The sequence below is a fragment of the Geotrypetes seraphini genome, chromosome 3, assembly GCF_902459505.1.
Source record: "Geotrypetes seraphini chromosome 3, aGeoSer1.1, whole genome shotgun sequence".
Taxonomy (NCBI): domain Eukaryota; kingdom Metazoa; phylum Chordata; class Amphibia; order Gymnophiona; family Dermophiidae; genus Geotrypetes; species Geotrypetes seraphini.
The window spans coordinates 396,813,632-396,827,049 of record NC_047086.1 but is presented as its reverse complement, the minus strand read 5'-3'; the positions used below and the strand labels follow the sequence as shown (position 1 = coordinate 396,827,049).

At 42.4% G+C, this 13,418-nt stretch overlaps 1 protein-coding gene across 1 annotated transcript in view; it reads right to left on the bottom strand.

The window, feature by feature from the left end:
- Nucleotides 1-11,376, bottom strand: part of KIF6 (kinesin family member 6) — a 511,469-nt gene extending 500,093 nt beyond the window's left edge. Inside the window, exon 1 of the mRNA XM_033938641.1 lies at nucleotides 11,264-11,376. Within this exon, the coding sequence (XP_033794532.1) occupies nucleotides 11,264-11,323 (60 nt within the window). The 5' untranslated portion in view covers nucleotides 11,324-11,376. The remainder of the gene's footprint in view (nucleotides 1-11,263) is intronic.
- Between the last annotated feature and the right edge of the window lie 2,042 nt (nucleotides 11,377-13,418).

The following is a 13,418-nucleotide window of genomic DNA, read 5'->3' as shown; positions in this document are numbered from 1 at the left end:
TACCTCTCTCAATTCCTAAACGGTTCTTGCTTAGGCTACAAAGGCGGGCCTTTGCTTATATCTGGACACGTAAACCCCCTAGGGTGCGGAGGGAACGTATGTACTGGGACAGATTACATGGGGGAATGGGTGTTCCTGATTTTTCTACATATTATTATGCATCCCAACTGCAGGGACTGTTTCATTGGGCATATCCCTCCCAGCGCTGGGTCTCACTTGAACAGGCCTTACAACCTACTTACCCTTTGGCAGCAGTGCCCTGGCTGTCTTTTGATATCCTTCGGGATCTGCAAACTGAGACATCTTATGGGATGGAATGTACTCTGCATGCGTGGAGCCGGGTTCGACGAGCTTGGTTCCCACGTCAGCGCTATTTTTATGCTACTCCCATTAGATTTGCCCCTGATTTTCTGCCTGCTAAAGATACTGGGATTTTTCGGCGTTGGGAAATGGAGGGTCTTAGGGTCCTAGGTCAGCTGGTAGTGGGTGGACAACTGGTACCCTTTGCTGCCTTACAATCTATATATGATCTCCCCTCGACTGATTTTTTCGCCTATGTCCAACTTCGAGATTTTATGGTGAAGAGGGTGGTCCCGGAGTGGGAAGGGGCAGACTCTGCTTTCTTACAAGTTTTTAGGATGGGATCTGGGGTGGGCCTTATTTCCCGTCTTTATAGGGCTCTTTTATACACTCGACCACAGGCCCACACATATGAACATCGTTGGGAACTCTTGCTGGGAAGGGTTTTGGATTATCGGCAATGGGACTGTCTTTATGGTACACTGCTGAGAGTCTCCTTGGCATCTCCCTTAGTGGAGCAGGGGTATAAGATGCTATTTCAGTGGTACCTCACGCCAGAAAAGGTGCATCGTTTCTATCACTGTGGGAACGGGCACTGTTGGCGCAATTGTGGGTGTCTGGGCTCCTTTGGGCATGTGTGGTGGGATTGTATTAAGATTGTACCTTTTTGGAAGATGGTTCAACGACTGCTGATTGATGTGTTACGCTTACCCATCATATTGCGTATGGACACATTTTTACTTAACTATCCTTTGGGAAGTTTGGATGTGGATCAGAATCATTTTGTGGCCCTGGTTGCTACGGCAGCCAGACTTTTAGTGGCTACATATTGGAAGCGGGACTCTTTGCCTTCTCGGACTGAACTGTTACATAAGGTTGATCAAATTTACTTGATGTCCAAATTGACTGCTTTAAATAATGATTCCTGTGGAACGTTTCATCGACAGTGGTCTCGTTATAGCTCCTGGCGAGGTCTACTTTGAAACTTTTCTTATTTTTCTTTTGCATCTTCCTTTGTTTTAGGCTTATATTGTATCACTCGGTGGGGGGGGTGGGGGGGTTCTGTTGTTTCGTATGGGCAATGTACTTTTGCTGTTGGCATGCTGCCTGTGTACTGTTTTCATTTTGTTTAATAAAATTTTAAACTATAAAAAAAAAAAAAAAAAAAAAAAAAAAAAAAAAAAAGTTAAGGACATCAAAGATACTCGTATGACAGAAATATGCTAATAAGAACATAACCATTGCCATACAGGGACAGACCAAAGGTCCATCAAACCCAGTATCATTTTTCCAACAGTGGTCAATCCAGGTCACAAGTACCTAGCAAGATCACAAAATAAAGCAGGTTTAATCCATGAAATAAACAGTGGATTTTCTCAAGTCCATCCTAATAATGGTTTATTGACTTTTCTTTTTAGGAAATTATCTAAACCTTTTTTTAAAAGAAAAACCCTGCTTTTACCACATTCTCTGGCAAGTTTCTAGAGTTTAATTACACACTGAGAGTGGTGCCGGCTAGAACAATGCTTAGCGCATTTCTACAAGGTTTGCATACCTTTTATAGAATTGGTCTAAGCACCTTTTTTCTTTTCCCCTCTCTCCCCCTGCTAATATCCTCCCTTCAAAATTGTTTCAGACCTAACGCTCTTAATTGTATTCCTCATCCTGGAAACGTCTAGCTATCTTCTTGATGTATTAGGCCCAATGTCTTTAATTGTATCCCTCATCCTGGAAATGTCCAGTTATCTTATGATGTAATCCGCTTAGAACTGCAAGGTATAGGCGGAATAGAAGTCATTAATGTAATGTAATGTATGTGAAGCATAACTTAGGCGCAGCCATTTATGCCAGCTAAAACCAGGCTTAAATGCCTGCACAAAAGTTGTGCACACATCAGTGCATATTCTATAAACATGTGCATAACTTAAAACAAAGCCCATAATCCATCCCTAACAATGCACCCTTTTCAGCATTACACACTGCAACCGGTGCATAACTTTTATAGAATCGTGCCTACCAAATTATGTGCATAACTTCCAATTAATTTCAGTTATGAGGTATTGATTATCAGTTATCAGCATTGATTAGACCTATTATTTAATTAAGTTGGCTACCTGCACCAATGTATGTGCCCAACTTTAAGCGTCATTTATAGAATGAAGTGAAGAAATATTTTCTCTGATTTGTTTAAAATTTACTACTTAGTAGCTTCATCGAATGTCTCCTTGTCTTTGTATTTTTGGAAAGAGTAAACAAGCGATTCGCATCTACCTGCTCCACTCACTGTTTTATAGACCTTTATCATATCTCTCTTCAGCTATTTCTTCTCCAATCTGAGCAACTCTAGCTTCTTTAGACTTTTCTCATAGGGAAGTTGTCCCATCCCCTTTATCATTTTCGTCACTCTTCTCTACCTTTTCTAATTCTGCTATATCTTTTTTGTAGGGTTACCATATTTGTTAAGTAAAAAAAGAAGACACATGATCCTGCCAATACCCCACCCCCCACCCCACCCGCAGTGCCTTTCCCCTGCCCCTCACTAGTCTCGATCTTGCCCCACCCTATCCCCCAGCACAGCCCCTCTTTCTCCAGCCCTCCCCCCTGCCCGGACCACCCTGAAGTCAGACATGGTTCCGAGTCTCCCATGTACCTCCTCCAGCGCTGCAATTTCAAACTTTGGGCCGCCGGCAGCGTTAGCGACATGATCCTGCTGTTGTTGGCCTGCCTAGATGCCTTCGCTTTACAATGTCCTGCCTATGTGGGAACAGGAATCACTGCAGAGTGAAGGCTTCCGGGGCAGGCCAATGACAGCAGGATCATGTCACTAACACTGCTGGTTGCCTGAAGTTTGAATTTGCAGCGCCAGAAGAGGAGGTACATGGAGACAGTCCGACAGGAGAGAGCCATACTCATCTCCAGCGTGGGGGCTGGACTGGAGAGAGTGAGTCCAAATTTCTTCCAGTCCAGGAAACCACAGTCCTCTAAAAATAGACCATTACATTACATTACATTAGTGATTTCTATTCCGCCTTTACCTTGCGGTTCAAGGCAGATTACATAAGAATCGTTGTGATATTAAGAAATACATAAGGATTACTAAGAATTGTTATGATATTAAGAAGTACATAAGGAATAGTTTGAACATTTTCTAATTTGCTAAGGAGTAGTTGAGAACATTATTGGTTGTGTTATATTGGTTTTATGTATTTTTTGAAGAGTAGGGTTTTTGTTTATTTTTTGAAGGTTTTGTAGTCTGTGGTCGAAGTCAGCAGATTGATGAGTTGTCGGTCTAGTTTTGCTGCTCTGGTGGCCAGTAGGTTGTCATACATTTTTCTTCGTTTGACATTTTTGGTTGGCGGGTGTGTGAATATTGTGTGGGTTCTCCTGTGTCTGCTTGAGGTGGAATGAGTTAGTCGATTGTTCCAGTAGGTAGGGCTGTTTCCATTTATAGATTTGAATAGTAGGCAATGGAATTTGAAGTGTACTCTGGCTTGTATTGGGAGCCAGTGTGAGTCGTGATATGCCTATGTGATGTGGTCGTATTTTTTCAACGAATAGATAAGTCTAAGGGCTGTGTTTTGTATTGTTTGAAGTTGTTTCAAGTTTAAGTTTCAAGTTTATTTAGTTTCTTTGATTACCTCGCATAGTCCAAATCCAATGCAATTTACATAAGTTCCAAAATTGTGTAAAATATTAAAAACCGACAAACATAACAGTGGAGAGGCAGGGGAGATATAGTATGTTGCAGTAGTCTATTAGGCGTAGGATTAGTGATTGAACCACGAGTTGGAATTGTTTTGTGTTAAAAAATTTTCGAACCTGTCTTAGGTTTCTCATAGTGGCGAATGATGTTTTTTATAATTTTGTTGATTTGTGGTTGCATGGTACAATCTCTGTCTATCAGCACTCCGAGGAGTTTTAGCATGGGTTGAATGGGGTATGAGATCGAGTTTATTACTAGTTTGTCAATGTTGGGGTTTTGCTGTTTTCAAGGAGGATGAAGTTTGTTTTGTCCGGGTTAAGTTTTAGTTTGTGTTCTTTCATCCATGTTGCTACTGTTTCAAGTGTTCCATGTATTGTGCTTATCATGGAGGGCTCAAGTTGGTCGAAGGGGAGGAATATGGTGATATCATCTGCGTAGCTGTAGGAGGTAATGCCTAGTTTGTCTAGGTAGGAGCTTAGGGAGGCAATGTATAGGTTGAAGAGTGTGGGAGACAGGGGTGATCCTTGTGGCACTCCACATGGGTTGGACCATGGTTCTGATTTTTCTTTGTTTGTTTTGACTCTATAAGTTCTGGATTGTAGGAATCCTTTAAACCATGTTAGTACTTTTCCTGTAATTCCTATTGAGTCTATACTTTGTAGGAGGATGTTGTGGTCTACTAGATCAAAGGCTGCAGAGAGGTCTAGTTGTATGATCATCATTTTCTTGCCTGTGCAGAGGTGTTGTCTCGCGATGTCCATGAGTGTTCCTAGTAGGGTCTCAGTGCTATAGTTGGTTCTGAAGACAGTCTGTGTGGGGTGGAGTAAAAACAAAAGCAATGCCTCTGCTGGGTCAGACCTGAGGTCCATCATGCCCAGCAGTCCGCTCACGCGGCGGCCCAACAGGTCCAGGACCTGTGCAGTAATCCGCTATCTATATCCCTCTATCCCCTTTTCCAGCAGGAAATTGTCCAATCCTTTCTTGAACCCCAGTACCGTACTCTGCCCTATCACGCCCTCTGGAAGCACATTCCAGGTGTCCACCACACGTTGGGTAAAAAAGAATTTCCTAGCATTTGTTTTGAATCTGTCCCCTTTCAACTTTTCTGAATGCCCTCTTGTTCTTTTATTTTTTGAAAGTTTGAAGAATCTGTCCCTCTCTACTCTCTCTATGCCCTTCATGATCTTGTTAAATCTCTATCATATCCCCTCTAAGTCTCCTCTTCTCCAGGGAAAAGAGTCCCAGTTTCTCCAATTTCTCAGCATATGAAAGGTTTTCCATACCTTTGATCAGACGTGTCGCTCTCCTCTGAACCCTCTCGAGTAATGCCATATCCTTCCTAAGGTACGGCGACCAAAATCATGACAGTTGCCCCTCTAGAATTTAAAAAGGAACTATTTGAATGGCTAACATCCACCTTCACAAGCGGAACACTAAACAAAAAATTGGGACACATACTAATCACTCCAATCCCCAAAGATCAGAAAACCTCTTCTGCTCTGACATCCAATTTCAGACCCATAGCAAACATTCCCCTTTTCACAAAGTTACAAGAAGGATTGGTCAACCTTCAACTAGTAAACTACCTGGACAAATTTAACATCCTTAGTGAACACCAATCAGGATTCAGGAAAGGATACAACACAGAAACTGTCTTAGCCTCCCTACTAAACCACCTTTATGATCTCTTTAGCAAAGGCAAAAGCGCACTAATTCTACAATTAGACCTCAGCAGCGCGTTCGACCTGGTAGACCATGAAATCATGCTACTTTGCCTTGAAATAATGGGAATTTCTGGAAAGGCAAAGAAATGGTTCCAAGAATTTCTATCAAACAGATCCTACCGAGTAATCAGCAATGGAAATTATTCCAAACCATGGAAAAACCCATCAGGCGTGCCTCAAGGTTCCCCCCTATCGCCCACACTCTTCAACATCTATATCGCCTCCTTAGGCCACCTCCTACAAAAACTAAACTTAATACACTACATTTACGCAGACGACATATCCATCCTAATCCCCTTAAATGACATCACAAAAGAAATTGTAGACAATCTCTCAAACGTAATGACCGAAATCGATAAATGGACCACCAATTTCAAACTAAAATTAAACGCAGAAAAAACAAAAGTCTTTCTGGCTAGTCCTAATGACAAAATTACGAGAACATCGATAAAAATAAACAATCACGAATACCCAATTTCTAATAATATAAAAATACTTGGTATCACCCTAGACACACACCTAACTATGACCGACCACACAAACTCACTAGTGAAAAAATGTTTTTACACGCTATGGAAACTAAGGACCATAAAAAAATACTTTGACCCAACATCATTCAGGTTGCTGGTACAGGCACTGATCCTATCCATTCTTGACTACTGCAACATCATCTACTTGGGCATCCCACAAAAAACAATAAAAAAACTGAGATTAATACAAAATACCGCCGTTCGACTAATCTTCGGACTAAGAAAAAACGACCACATCAGCCCCTACTATAAAAAGCTGCACTGGCTTCCAATAGAAGCGCGAATACTATTCAAATTTGCTTGCACCTGTTTCAAGCAAGTCTGGGGACTAGCACCTTCATACCTACAAACTCACTTCATCCTACACAACCCCACACGAACGACCAGAAACAAAAACATATTTGCATACCCAAAGATTACGGGCTGCAGATACAAATCATTCCTGGATAGAACCTTTAAGTTCCAAGCGAACAGACAGCAAGTCTGGCTGAAAAACTACATAAACGAACCCAACCTGTCTTACAGTGCATTCCGCAAATCAATCAAAACCGCCCTATTCGAAAAATTCACGGACTAAAATCGTCCCCTCCCGCACTAGGACTCCCCTCCCTCTAAACGCCTTTCTTTCTTTCTCAAGATGCCCCTCATGTACTCAGATATTCGCTATCCATAGTACTCCAATTCAAATGGAAGTTCTAAAGAAATACTCAGTTACTCATTACCCATTGAACCCCAATCTGTAACTTTCCCCTCTTCTCTATTGTATTATATTTAGACTCATTGTACAATACTGTATTAGACTTATGTATGGTGTTGTCTTTAGACTTATTGTATTGTAGTATATTTAGACTCGTTGTATTATATTATACTGTGTTGTATACACTCATTGTATTGTATCGTACTGTATTGTATTGTTTTGTCTTGTATTGTATGTTGACTTATTGTATTGTATTGTGACCTTGTTATTCGCTGAATGTCCAGCCTTCTTACATTGTGAACCGCCTAGAAGTCACCTGACTATGGCGGTATAGAAAAATAAAGTTATTATTATTATTATTATTATTATATTGGACGCAGTACTCCAAATGCGGACGCACCATCGCTAGATACAACGGCAGGATAACTTCTTTCATTCTGGTAATACCCTTCTTGATTATACCTAGCATTCTATTCGCTCTCCTAGCGGCCGCTGCACACTGTGCCATCGGCTTCATTGTCATGTCCACCATTACCCCATAAGAACATAAGAAATGCCTTCATCGGATCAGACCCTAGGTCCATCTAGTCCGGCGACCTGCACACGCGGAGGCCAAGCTAGGTGTTCTCTACTGGACATCTTGTTTACCCGTGTCCCTCAATGTGATTCACTAACATCCCTCCCATCGTATAGTTGTACCTTGGGTTTCTGCTTCCCACATGTAACACTTTACATTTCTCAATGTTTAACTTCATCTGCCATCTCGTCGCCCATTCCCCTAGTTTGTTCAAGTCCCTTTGCAATTCTTCGCAGTCCTCTTTAGTCCGAGCTCCACTAAAAAGTTTGGTGTCGTCCGTAAATTTTATTATCTCACACTTCATTCCTGTTTCTAGATCATTTAAGAATATATTAAATAGCAGCGGCCCAAGCACCGAGCCCTGCGGGACCCCACTCGTGACCCTCCTCCAGCCCGAGCAGTGGCCTTTACTCCTACCCTCTGTTTCCTGCCCACCAACCAGTTCTTGATCCATCTATGTATGTCTCCTTCTACCCCATGGTACTTCAGTTTCTGAAGTAGGCATTCAAGAGTACCTTATCAAAAGCCTTTTGGAAATCTAGATATATGATGTCTATGGGGTCTCCTCTGTCCATCCGTTTGTTAATTCCTTCGAAGAAGTGCAATAGGTTCATTAGGCATGATCTCCCCTTGCAGAAACCGTGTTGGCTGGTTTTCAGAAGTTCATTTCTTTCAAGATGTTCATCGATGTTTTCTTTTATCAGTGCTTCTGCCATTTTCTCCGGAACAGAGGTCAGACTCACCGGTCTGTAGTTTCCCAGGTCACCTCTTAATCCCTTTTTAAAGATGGGCGTAACGTTGGCTATCTTCCAATCCTCCGGGATCACGCCTGTTTTCAGGGATAGATTGTAAATTTCCTGCAGTAGTTCCACTATTTCTTCCAAGAACCCTTGGATGAATTCCATCCGGACCCGAGGATTTGTCAGTTTTTAATTTTTCTATCTGCCTGCGTACGTCTTCAAGGTTCACTTCCATGGATGTTAATTTTTCTGCTTGATCTCCTTTGAAGATTTGCTCAGGTTCCGGTATGTTGGTTGTGTCTTCAATTGTAAATACAGATGAAAAGAATGTGTTTAAGTCTTTCTGCCACTTCTTTCACCACTCCTTTCCTGTCTCCGTCGTCTAGCGGTCCCACTTCCTCCCTGGCCGACTGTTTCCCTTTAACATATCTAAGGAATGGTTTGAATTTTCGTGCTTCCCTGGCTAGCCTCTCTTCATACTCTCTTTTGGCTTTTCGAACCACATGGTGACATTCTTTTTGATACTTCCTATGCTCTTTCCAATTCCCCTCAGTTTTGTCCTTTTTCCATTTCCTGAATGAATTTTTCTTATTGCCTATCACTTCCTTCACTATTTTAGTTATCCACGCCGGGTCTTTTGTTCGCCTCTTTTTGCACCCTTTTCTGAATCTGGGGATATACAGATTTTGCGCCTCGCTCACCCTGTCCCTGAAAAAAGACCAGGCATGTTCTACCGTTTGCCATTTTTTGGAAGTATTCCTAAGTTTCTTCCTTACCATTTCCCTCATTGCTTCGTAGTTTCCTTTCCTGAAGTTAAAAGTTGTGGTTTTCTAGGTATATGTTTAGGGCTTTAGCTACTAGGCCTTCCATTAGTTTGACATAAAGAGGGATTGAGGCTAATGGTCTGTAGTTGGATAGTTGGTCCGTTGCTCCTTTGGGGTTTTTTATGATTGGAGTTATGATGATTTCGCTGAGGTTTTGTGGGAACTGGCCATCTGTAAGTAGGGTTTGTATCCATTGTAGGAGCAGAGTGTGGAATAGCATACTGGAGATTTTCAATAGGTATGGTGGGCAGTGGTTAAGATCACAGGCTGCGTGACTGTATTTGTTATATAGTTTGTTGAGGTCTGACCATTGTATAGGTGAGAAGTGGAATCAGGTTCTGTCTGCTGCTATCGATTCTTTCTCTGAGGGGGAAGTTGAGATTTCTTCTAGGTGAGTAGGTGTTCCATTAAATGTGGCTCTGATGTTTGCGATCTTATTTTTGAAGAATGAGGCTAATACGGTGGCTGAGGGAGGAGGGGTAGTTGTTTTTTGTCAGATATGGTGTGGTGTCTGTGAGTTCTTTTAGCAACTGGAATAGCTTTTTTGTGTCTTGGGATCCATCTCCTATTTGCTTTGTGTAGTATGTCTTTCTTTTTTCTTTCAGCTTTTGTTTGTATTTTTGGTGTAGTGTTCTCCATGCTGTTTTTGTGGAATCTTGGCTACTTTTTCTACATTTTCTTTCTAGTTGTCTGCATTGTCTTTTGAGTTGTAGTAGTTAGTTCATTGTCGAACCATTTGTCTGATTTTATATGGCTCTGGTTTTGGATTGTTCTGGGGCTAGCTCATCTAGGATTGCTGTACTTAGAAGGCTCCATTGTGAGATGAAGTCTTTGGGGTTGTAGTCTTGGATTATGGTGTCTGTTTGTGTCCAGAATTTGGTGGGGTCGATATGTTCACATGAGTTGTAAGTTATTTTTTGTGTAATTGGTTTGCTTTTGTTTTTGGTCTGGGTAAACCAGACATCTGGTAACTTTAAGTTGTTGAGGGGCGGTAACCAGAACTGCACAGTTTTCGAGGTGCAGTTGCACCATGACGCAATACAGAGGCATTATAATATTCTCAGTTTTGTTTTCCATGCTTTTCCTAATAATTGCTAACATTCTATTTGCTTTCTTAGTCACCGATGCCCACTGAGTAGAGGGTTTTAAAGTATCATCATCGATACCTAGATCCTTTTCCTGGGCAATGACTGCTAACGTGGAACCCTGCATCACAAACCGGAAGTTATAGTTCGGGTTTCTCTTTCTCACATGCAACACTTTGCAGTTGCTCACATTAAATGTCATCTGTCACTTGGCTGCTCAGTGTCCCAGTCCACAAAGTCCTCTTGCAATTTGACAATTTTGAATATTTGTGTCATCAACAAATGTAATTATCTCACTAGTTATTCCCATTTCTAGATCACTGATAAATATGATAAAAGCAGCAGTCCCAGCACAGACCCGAGGAACTCCACTATTTACCCTTCTATATTGAAAATATTTAAACCTACTCTCTATACAGTGGCGTAGTAAAGGGGGTAGTCCACCCAGGGCGCCATCTTGCTCGGGTGCTGGCACCCCTCCTCCTCTCCGCCCCTCTTCCCTCTCCTCCCCTTGCCGCGCACGTGCCCCTTCCCTTCCTCCACACCTTTTTAACTTTGGCGCGAGCAGCCACCAACTTGCTGCCCGCATCGGCTTCGGCACTCTCTGATGTCACTTCCAGGACCCGCGCCTAGGAAGTGACCTCAGATAGAGCGCTGAAGCTGTCACGAGCAGCAAGTGGGTGGCTGTTCGCGCCAAAGTTAATAAGGTATGGGGAAGGGGCCCCGAGCGCCCGCTCATCCTCGCTACGCCACTGTTTTCTATCTTTTAACCAGGTCTTAATCCATAACAGGCCATTATCTCCTATCCCATGAGTTTCTAATTTCCTCAAGAGTACTTTGTCAAATAAAACAAGATGCCAAAGCCCTCAGTGGAGAGTGGCTCTACAACCACGAACTGTAGAAGGCCCCAAACTGTTTAAGGTAATGGAGCCCATCATCTCCAAGCTGACAGGGATCCAGGGGCGGGAATAAGCAGGGGAAACGACGCCCAAGCCCCTAAGTATTAAAAAAGAGAAACGGGGCTGGATGAACGTCAGATCAAGCACGGCATCTTCTCCACAGCGCTTCAGCCTTTGTACCTACCCCCGTCTGCCTCTTGGTGGGCTTTATGCGCGCATAGATCTGAATCGTTTGCTTCACCATCCCTGAAGCCTGCTCGCCGCCTCCCGCTGCTGAGGTGAGGTGGGGGGAGGGGGCGCGGCGGGCTGCCGGTTGCTCGGCAACCGTTGCTAGGGAAGCGAGCCGGCGTGCAGCGGCGCTCCGCAGCGACGTGCGCCCTCATTGGCCGAGAGCCGTCGCGAGGGGGGGGGGCGAGCTGAGCTGTTGGAGCTCGCTCGTGTCTTGTTCCCTTCTCAGCGCGTTGGCGGCAATTTTTAATCGGTCAAAAGACGTGAAAGGTAGCTCGTCCGTTGGAAAGTTATTCTCTTTATCTTTATTTCCTGGCGTTCAGGCGGACGGACTTGAGAACCGAACTACTTTACCCGGCAAACTGAACCAATCTCCACAAGAAATTCAACATAACTTTCTGTTTTGTTTTTTTCCTCATGTGTTGTTTTTTTTATTCGCCAGTGCAGAACAATGTATATTAAAATGTACATGAAAAAATCGCAAAACATCATTCGTTTAAAAAAAAAAAAAATTAAAAAAGGGCATAAACTTCAAGCTACTTGGTACTTGCTGGAATAGAATCATTCTCAATTGCACCTAAAAGTACTTTATCGTTGAAGTAACATGGTAAGTGAATCCCTATTGCAGGAGCAGCTTTTGGAAAAAGATCTTCCTCTTTTACTTGACAAAAGCCTGCCAGTAAAGGTTAGCTGTCTGTTTGGACTGATATCACACAGATCTTGAAGATACGAAAGCATCACAGAGCTGCCAAAGTTACCCTGCATTCTGGGATAGTCCTGGATTTCTGACCACCCCATCCTTGTGTATTATGAGGCTTACCCATTGAGATCTGTGTTGCATGGTCAGGCAGTACGAGTTCCATTCTGCTTCGGGATGTAAATTCAAAACCAGGACTAGCCCAACACTGGAACTGGGCAAAGTCCAATGGTAGCATTATGGCAGGAACAAGGACTGAATGTGTACAACTATGCGGATGATATTCTGCTATTGGCTAAGCTATCTCCAGTCATTCTAGACTTACAAGGGGGGATGCTGGAAAGTTCTCAGCCCAACCAAGAAGGGAATGACGTGGAGCCATGAAACTTGCAAGTTATTCCACATAGTCACCCCTACGTTCAACACACCTAGCGTGTCATGTTTCAAGTTTCTGTAACCCTTTCAAAAAAAAATACTGTATTAACTGGTCACTGAAATACTGCTCTGCTGCTGCAATCACCTCCAAATCACTCAAAAACTGTCGCCCTTTCAAACTTTTTAATGTTTGGAAACAGAAAATAGTCAGGTGGAGCAGGATCTGGTGAGTTAAGGTGGATGGTCTATGCACTGAAACGCCAAATGTGTCAAAACATCCACTGTTTGCCAGCCTTGCAAAAAGATAACTCCTTTTTCACAGTTTCCCTCTTCTTTTTTCTTTCGATGCCTCCTTTAATCGGCATAGCAAACTACAGTAGTATTCTGCTTTAACTGTTTGGCCCCTTGGAAGAAAGTCATTACAACACCCTCCTGATCCCAAAACACTGTGGCCATGACCTTTCCTGCTGATTTTTTGGTCTTCAATTTCCTTGACCTTGGAGAATCTGAGTGCCGCCATTGCATGAATTGTTTTGCCTCAGAATCATTTATTTAATTATTTTAAAAATTTTTACACCGCCTAAGACCCAAGCGGTTTACAAAGTAAACATACATAATCATGTATACTTAACGTGACCATTTATTTTTTTCATCAAAAGGGGACATCTATTAATTGTCAGTCCCACCCCCAATCTCGCCCTAGCCCCACCCAATCCCACCCCCAATTTCTTCCATTCATTTTTCATGTACACATAATATCTTATTAATTCATAATGGTAACCATAAAATTTTAAAAAAACTACAAAGCTCACTATATGCAGAGAAAATGTTAATTATCATTTATATTTGGGGGTTTCAAAGATGTCAAGGCAGATGACTTTAAAATATGCAATGTCACCTCAGTAACTATAGAAAAATATACAAATATAGTGCAAAATATAGACAGCAGATATAAATTCTCAAAACTGACATATTTTGATCACTAAATTGAAAATAAAATCATTTTTCTTACCTTTGCTGTCTGGTGATTTCATGAGTC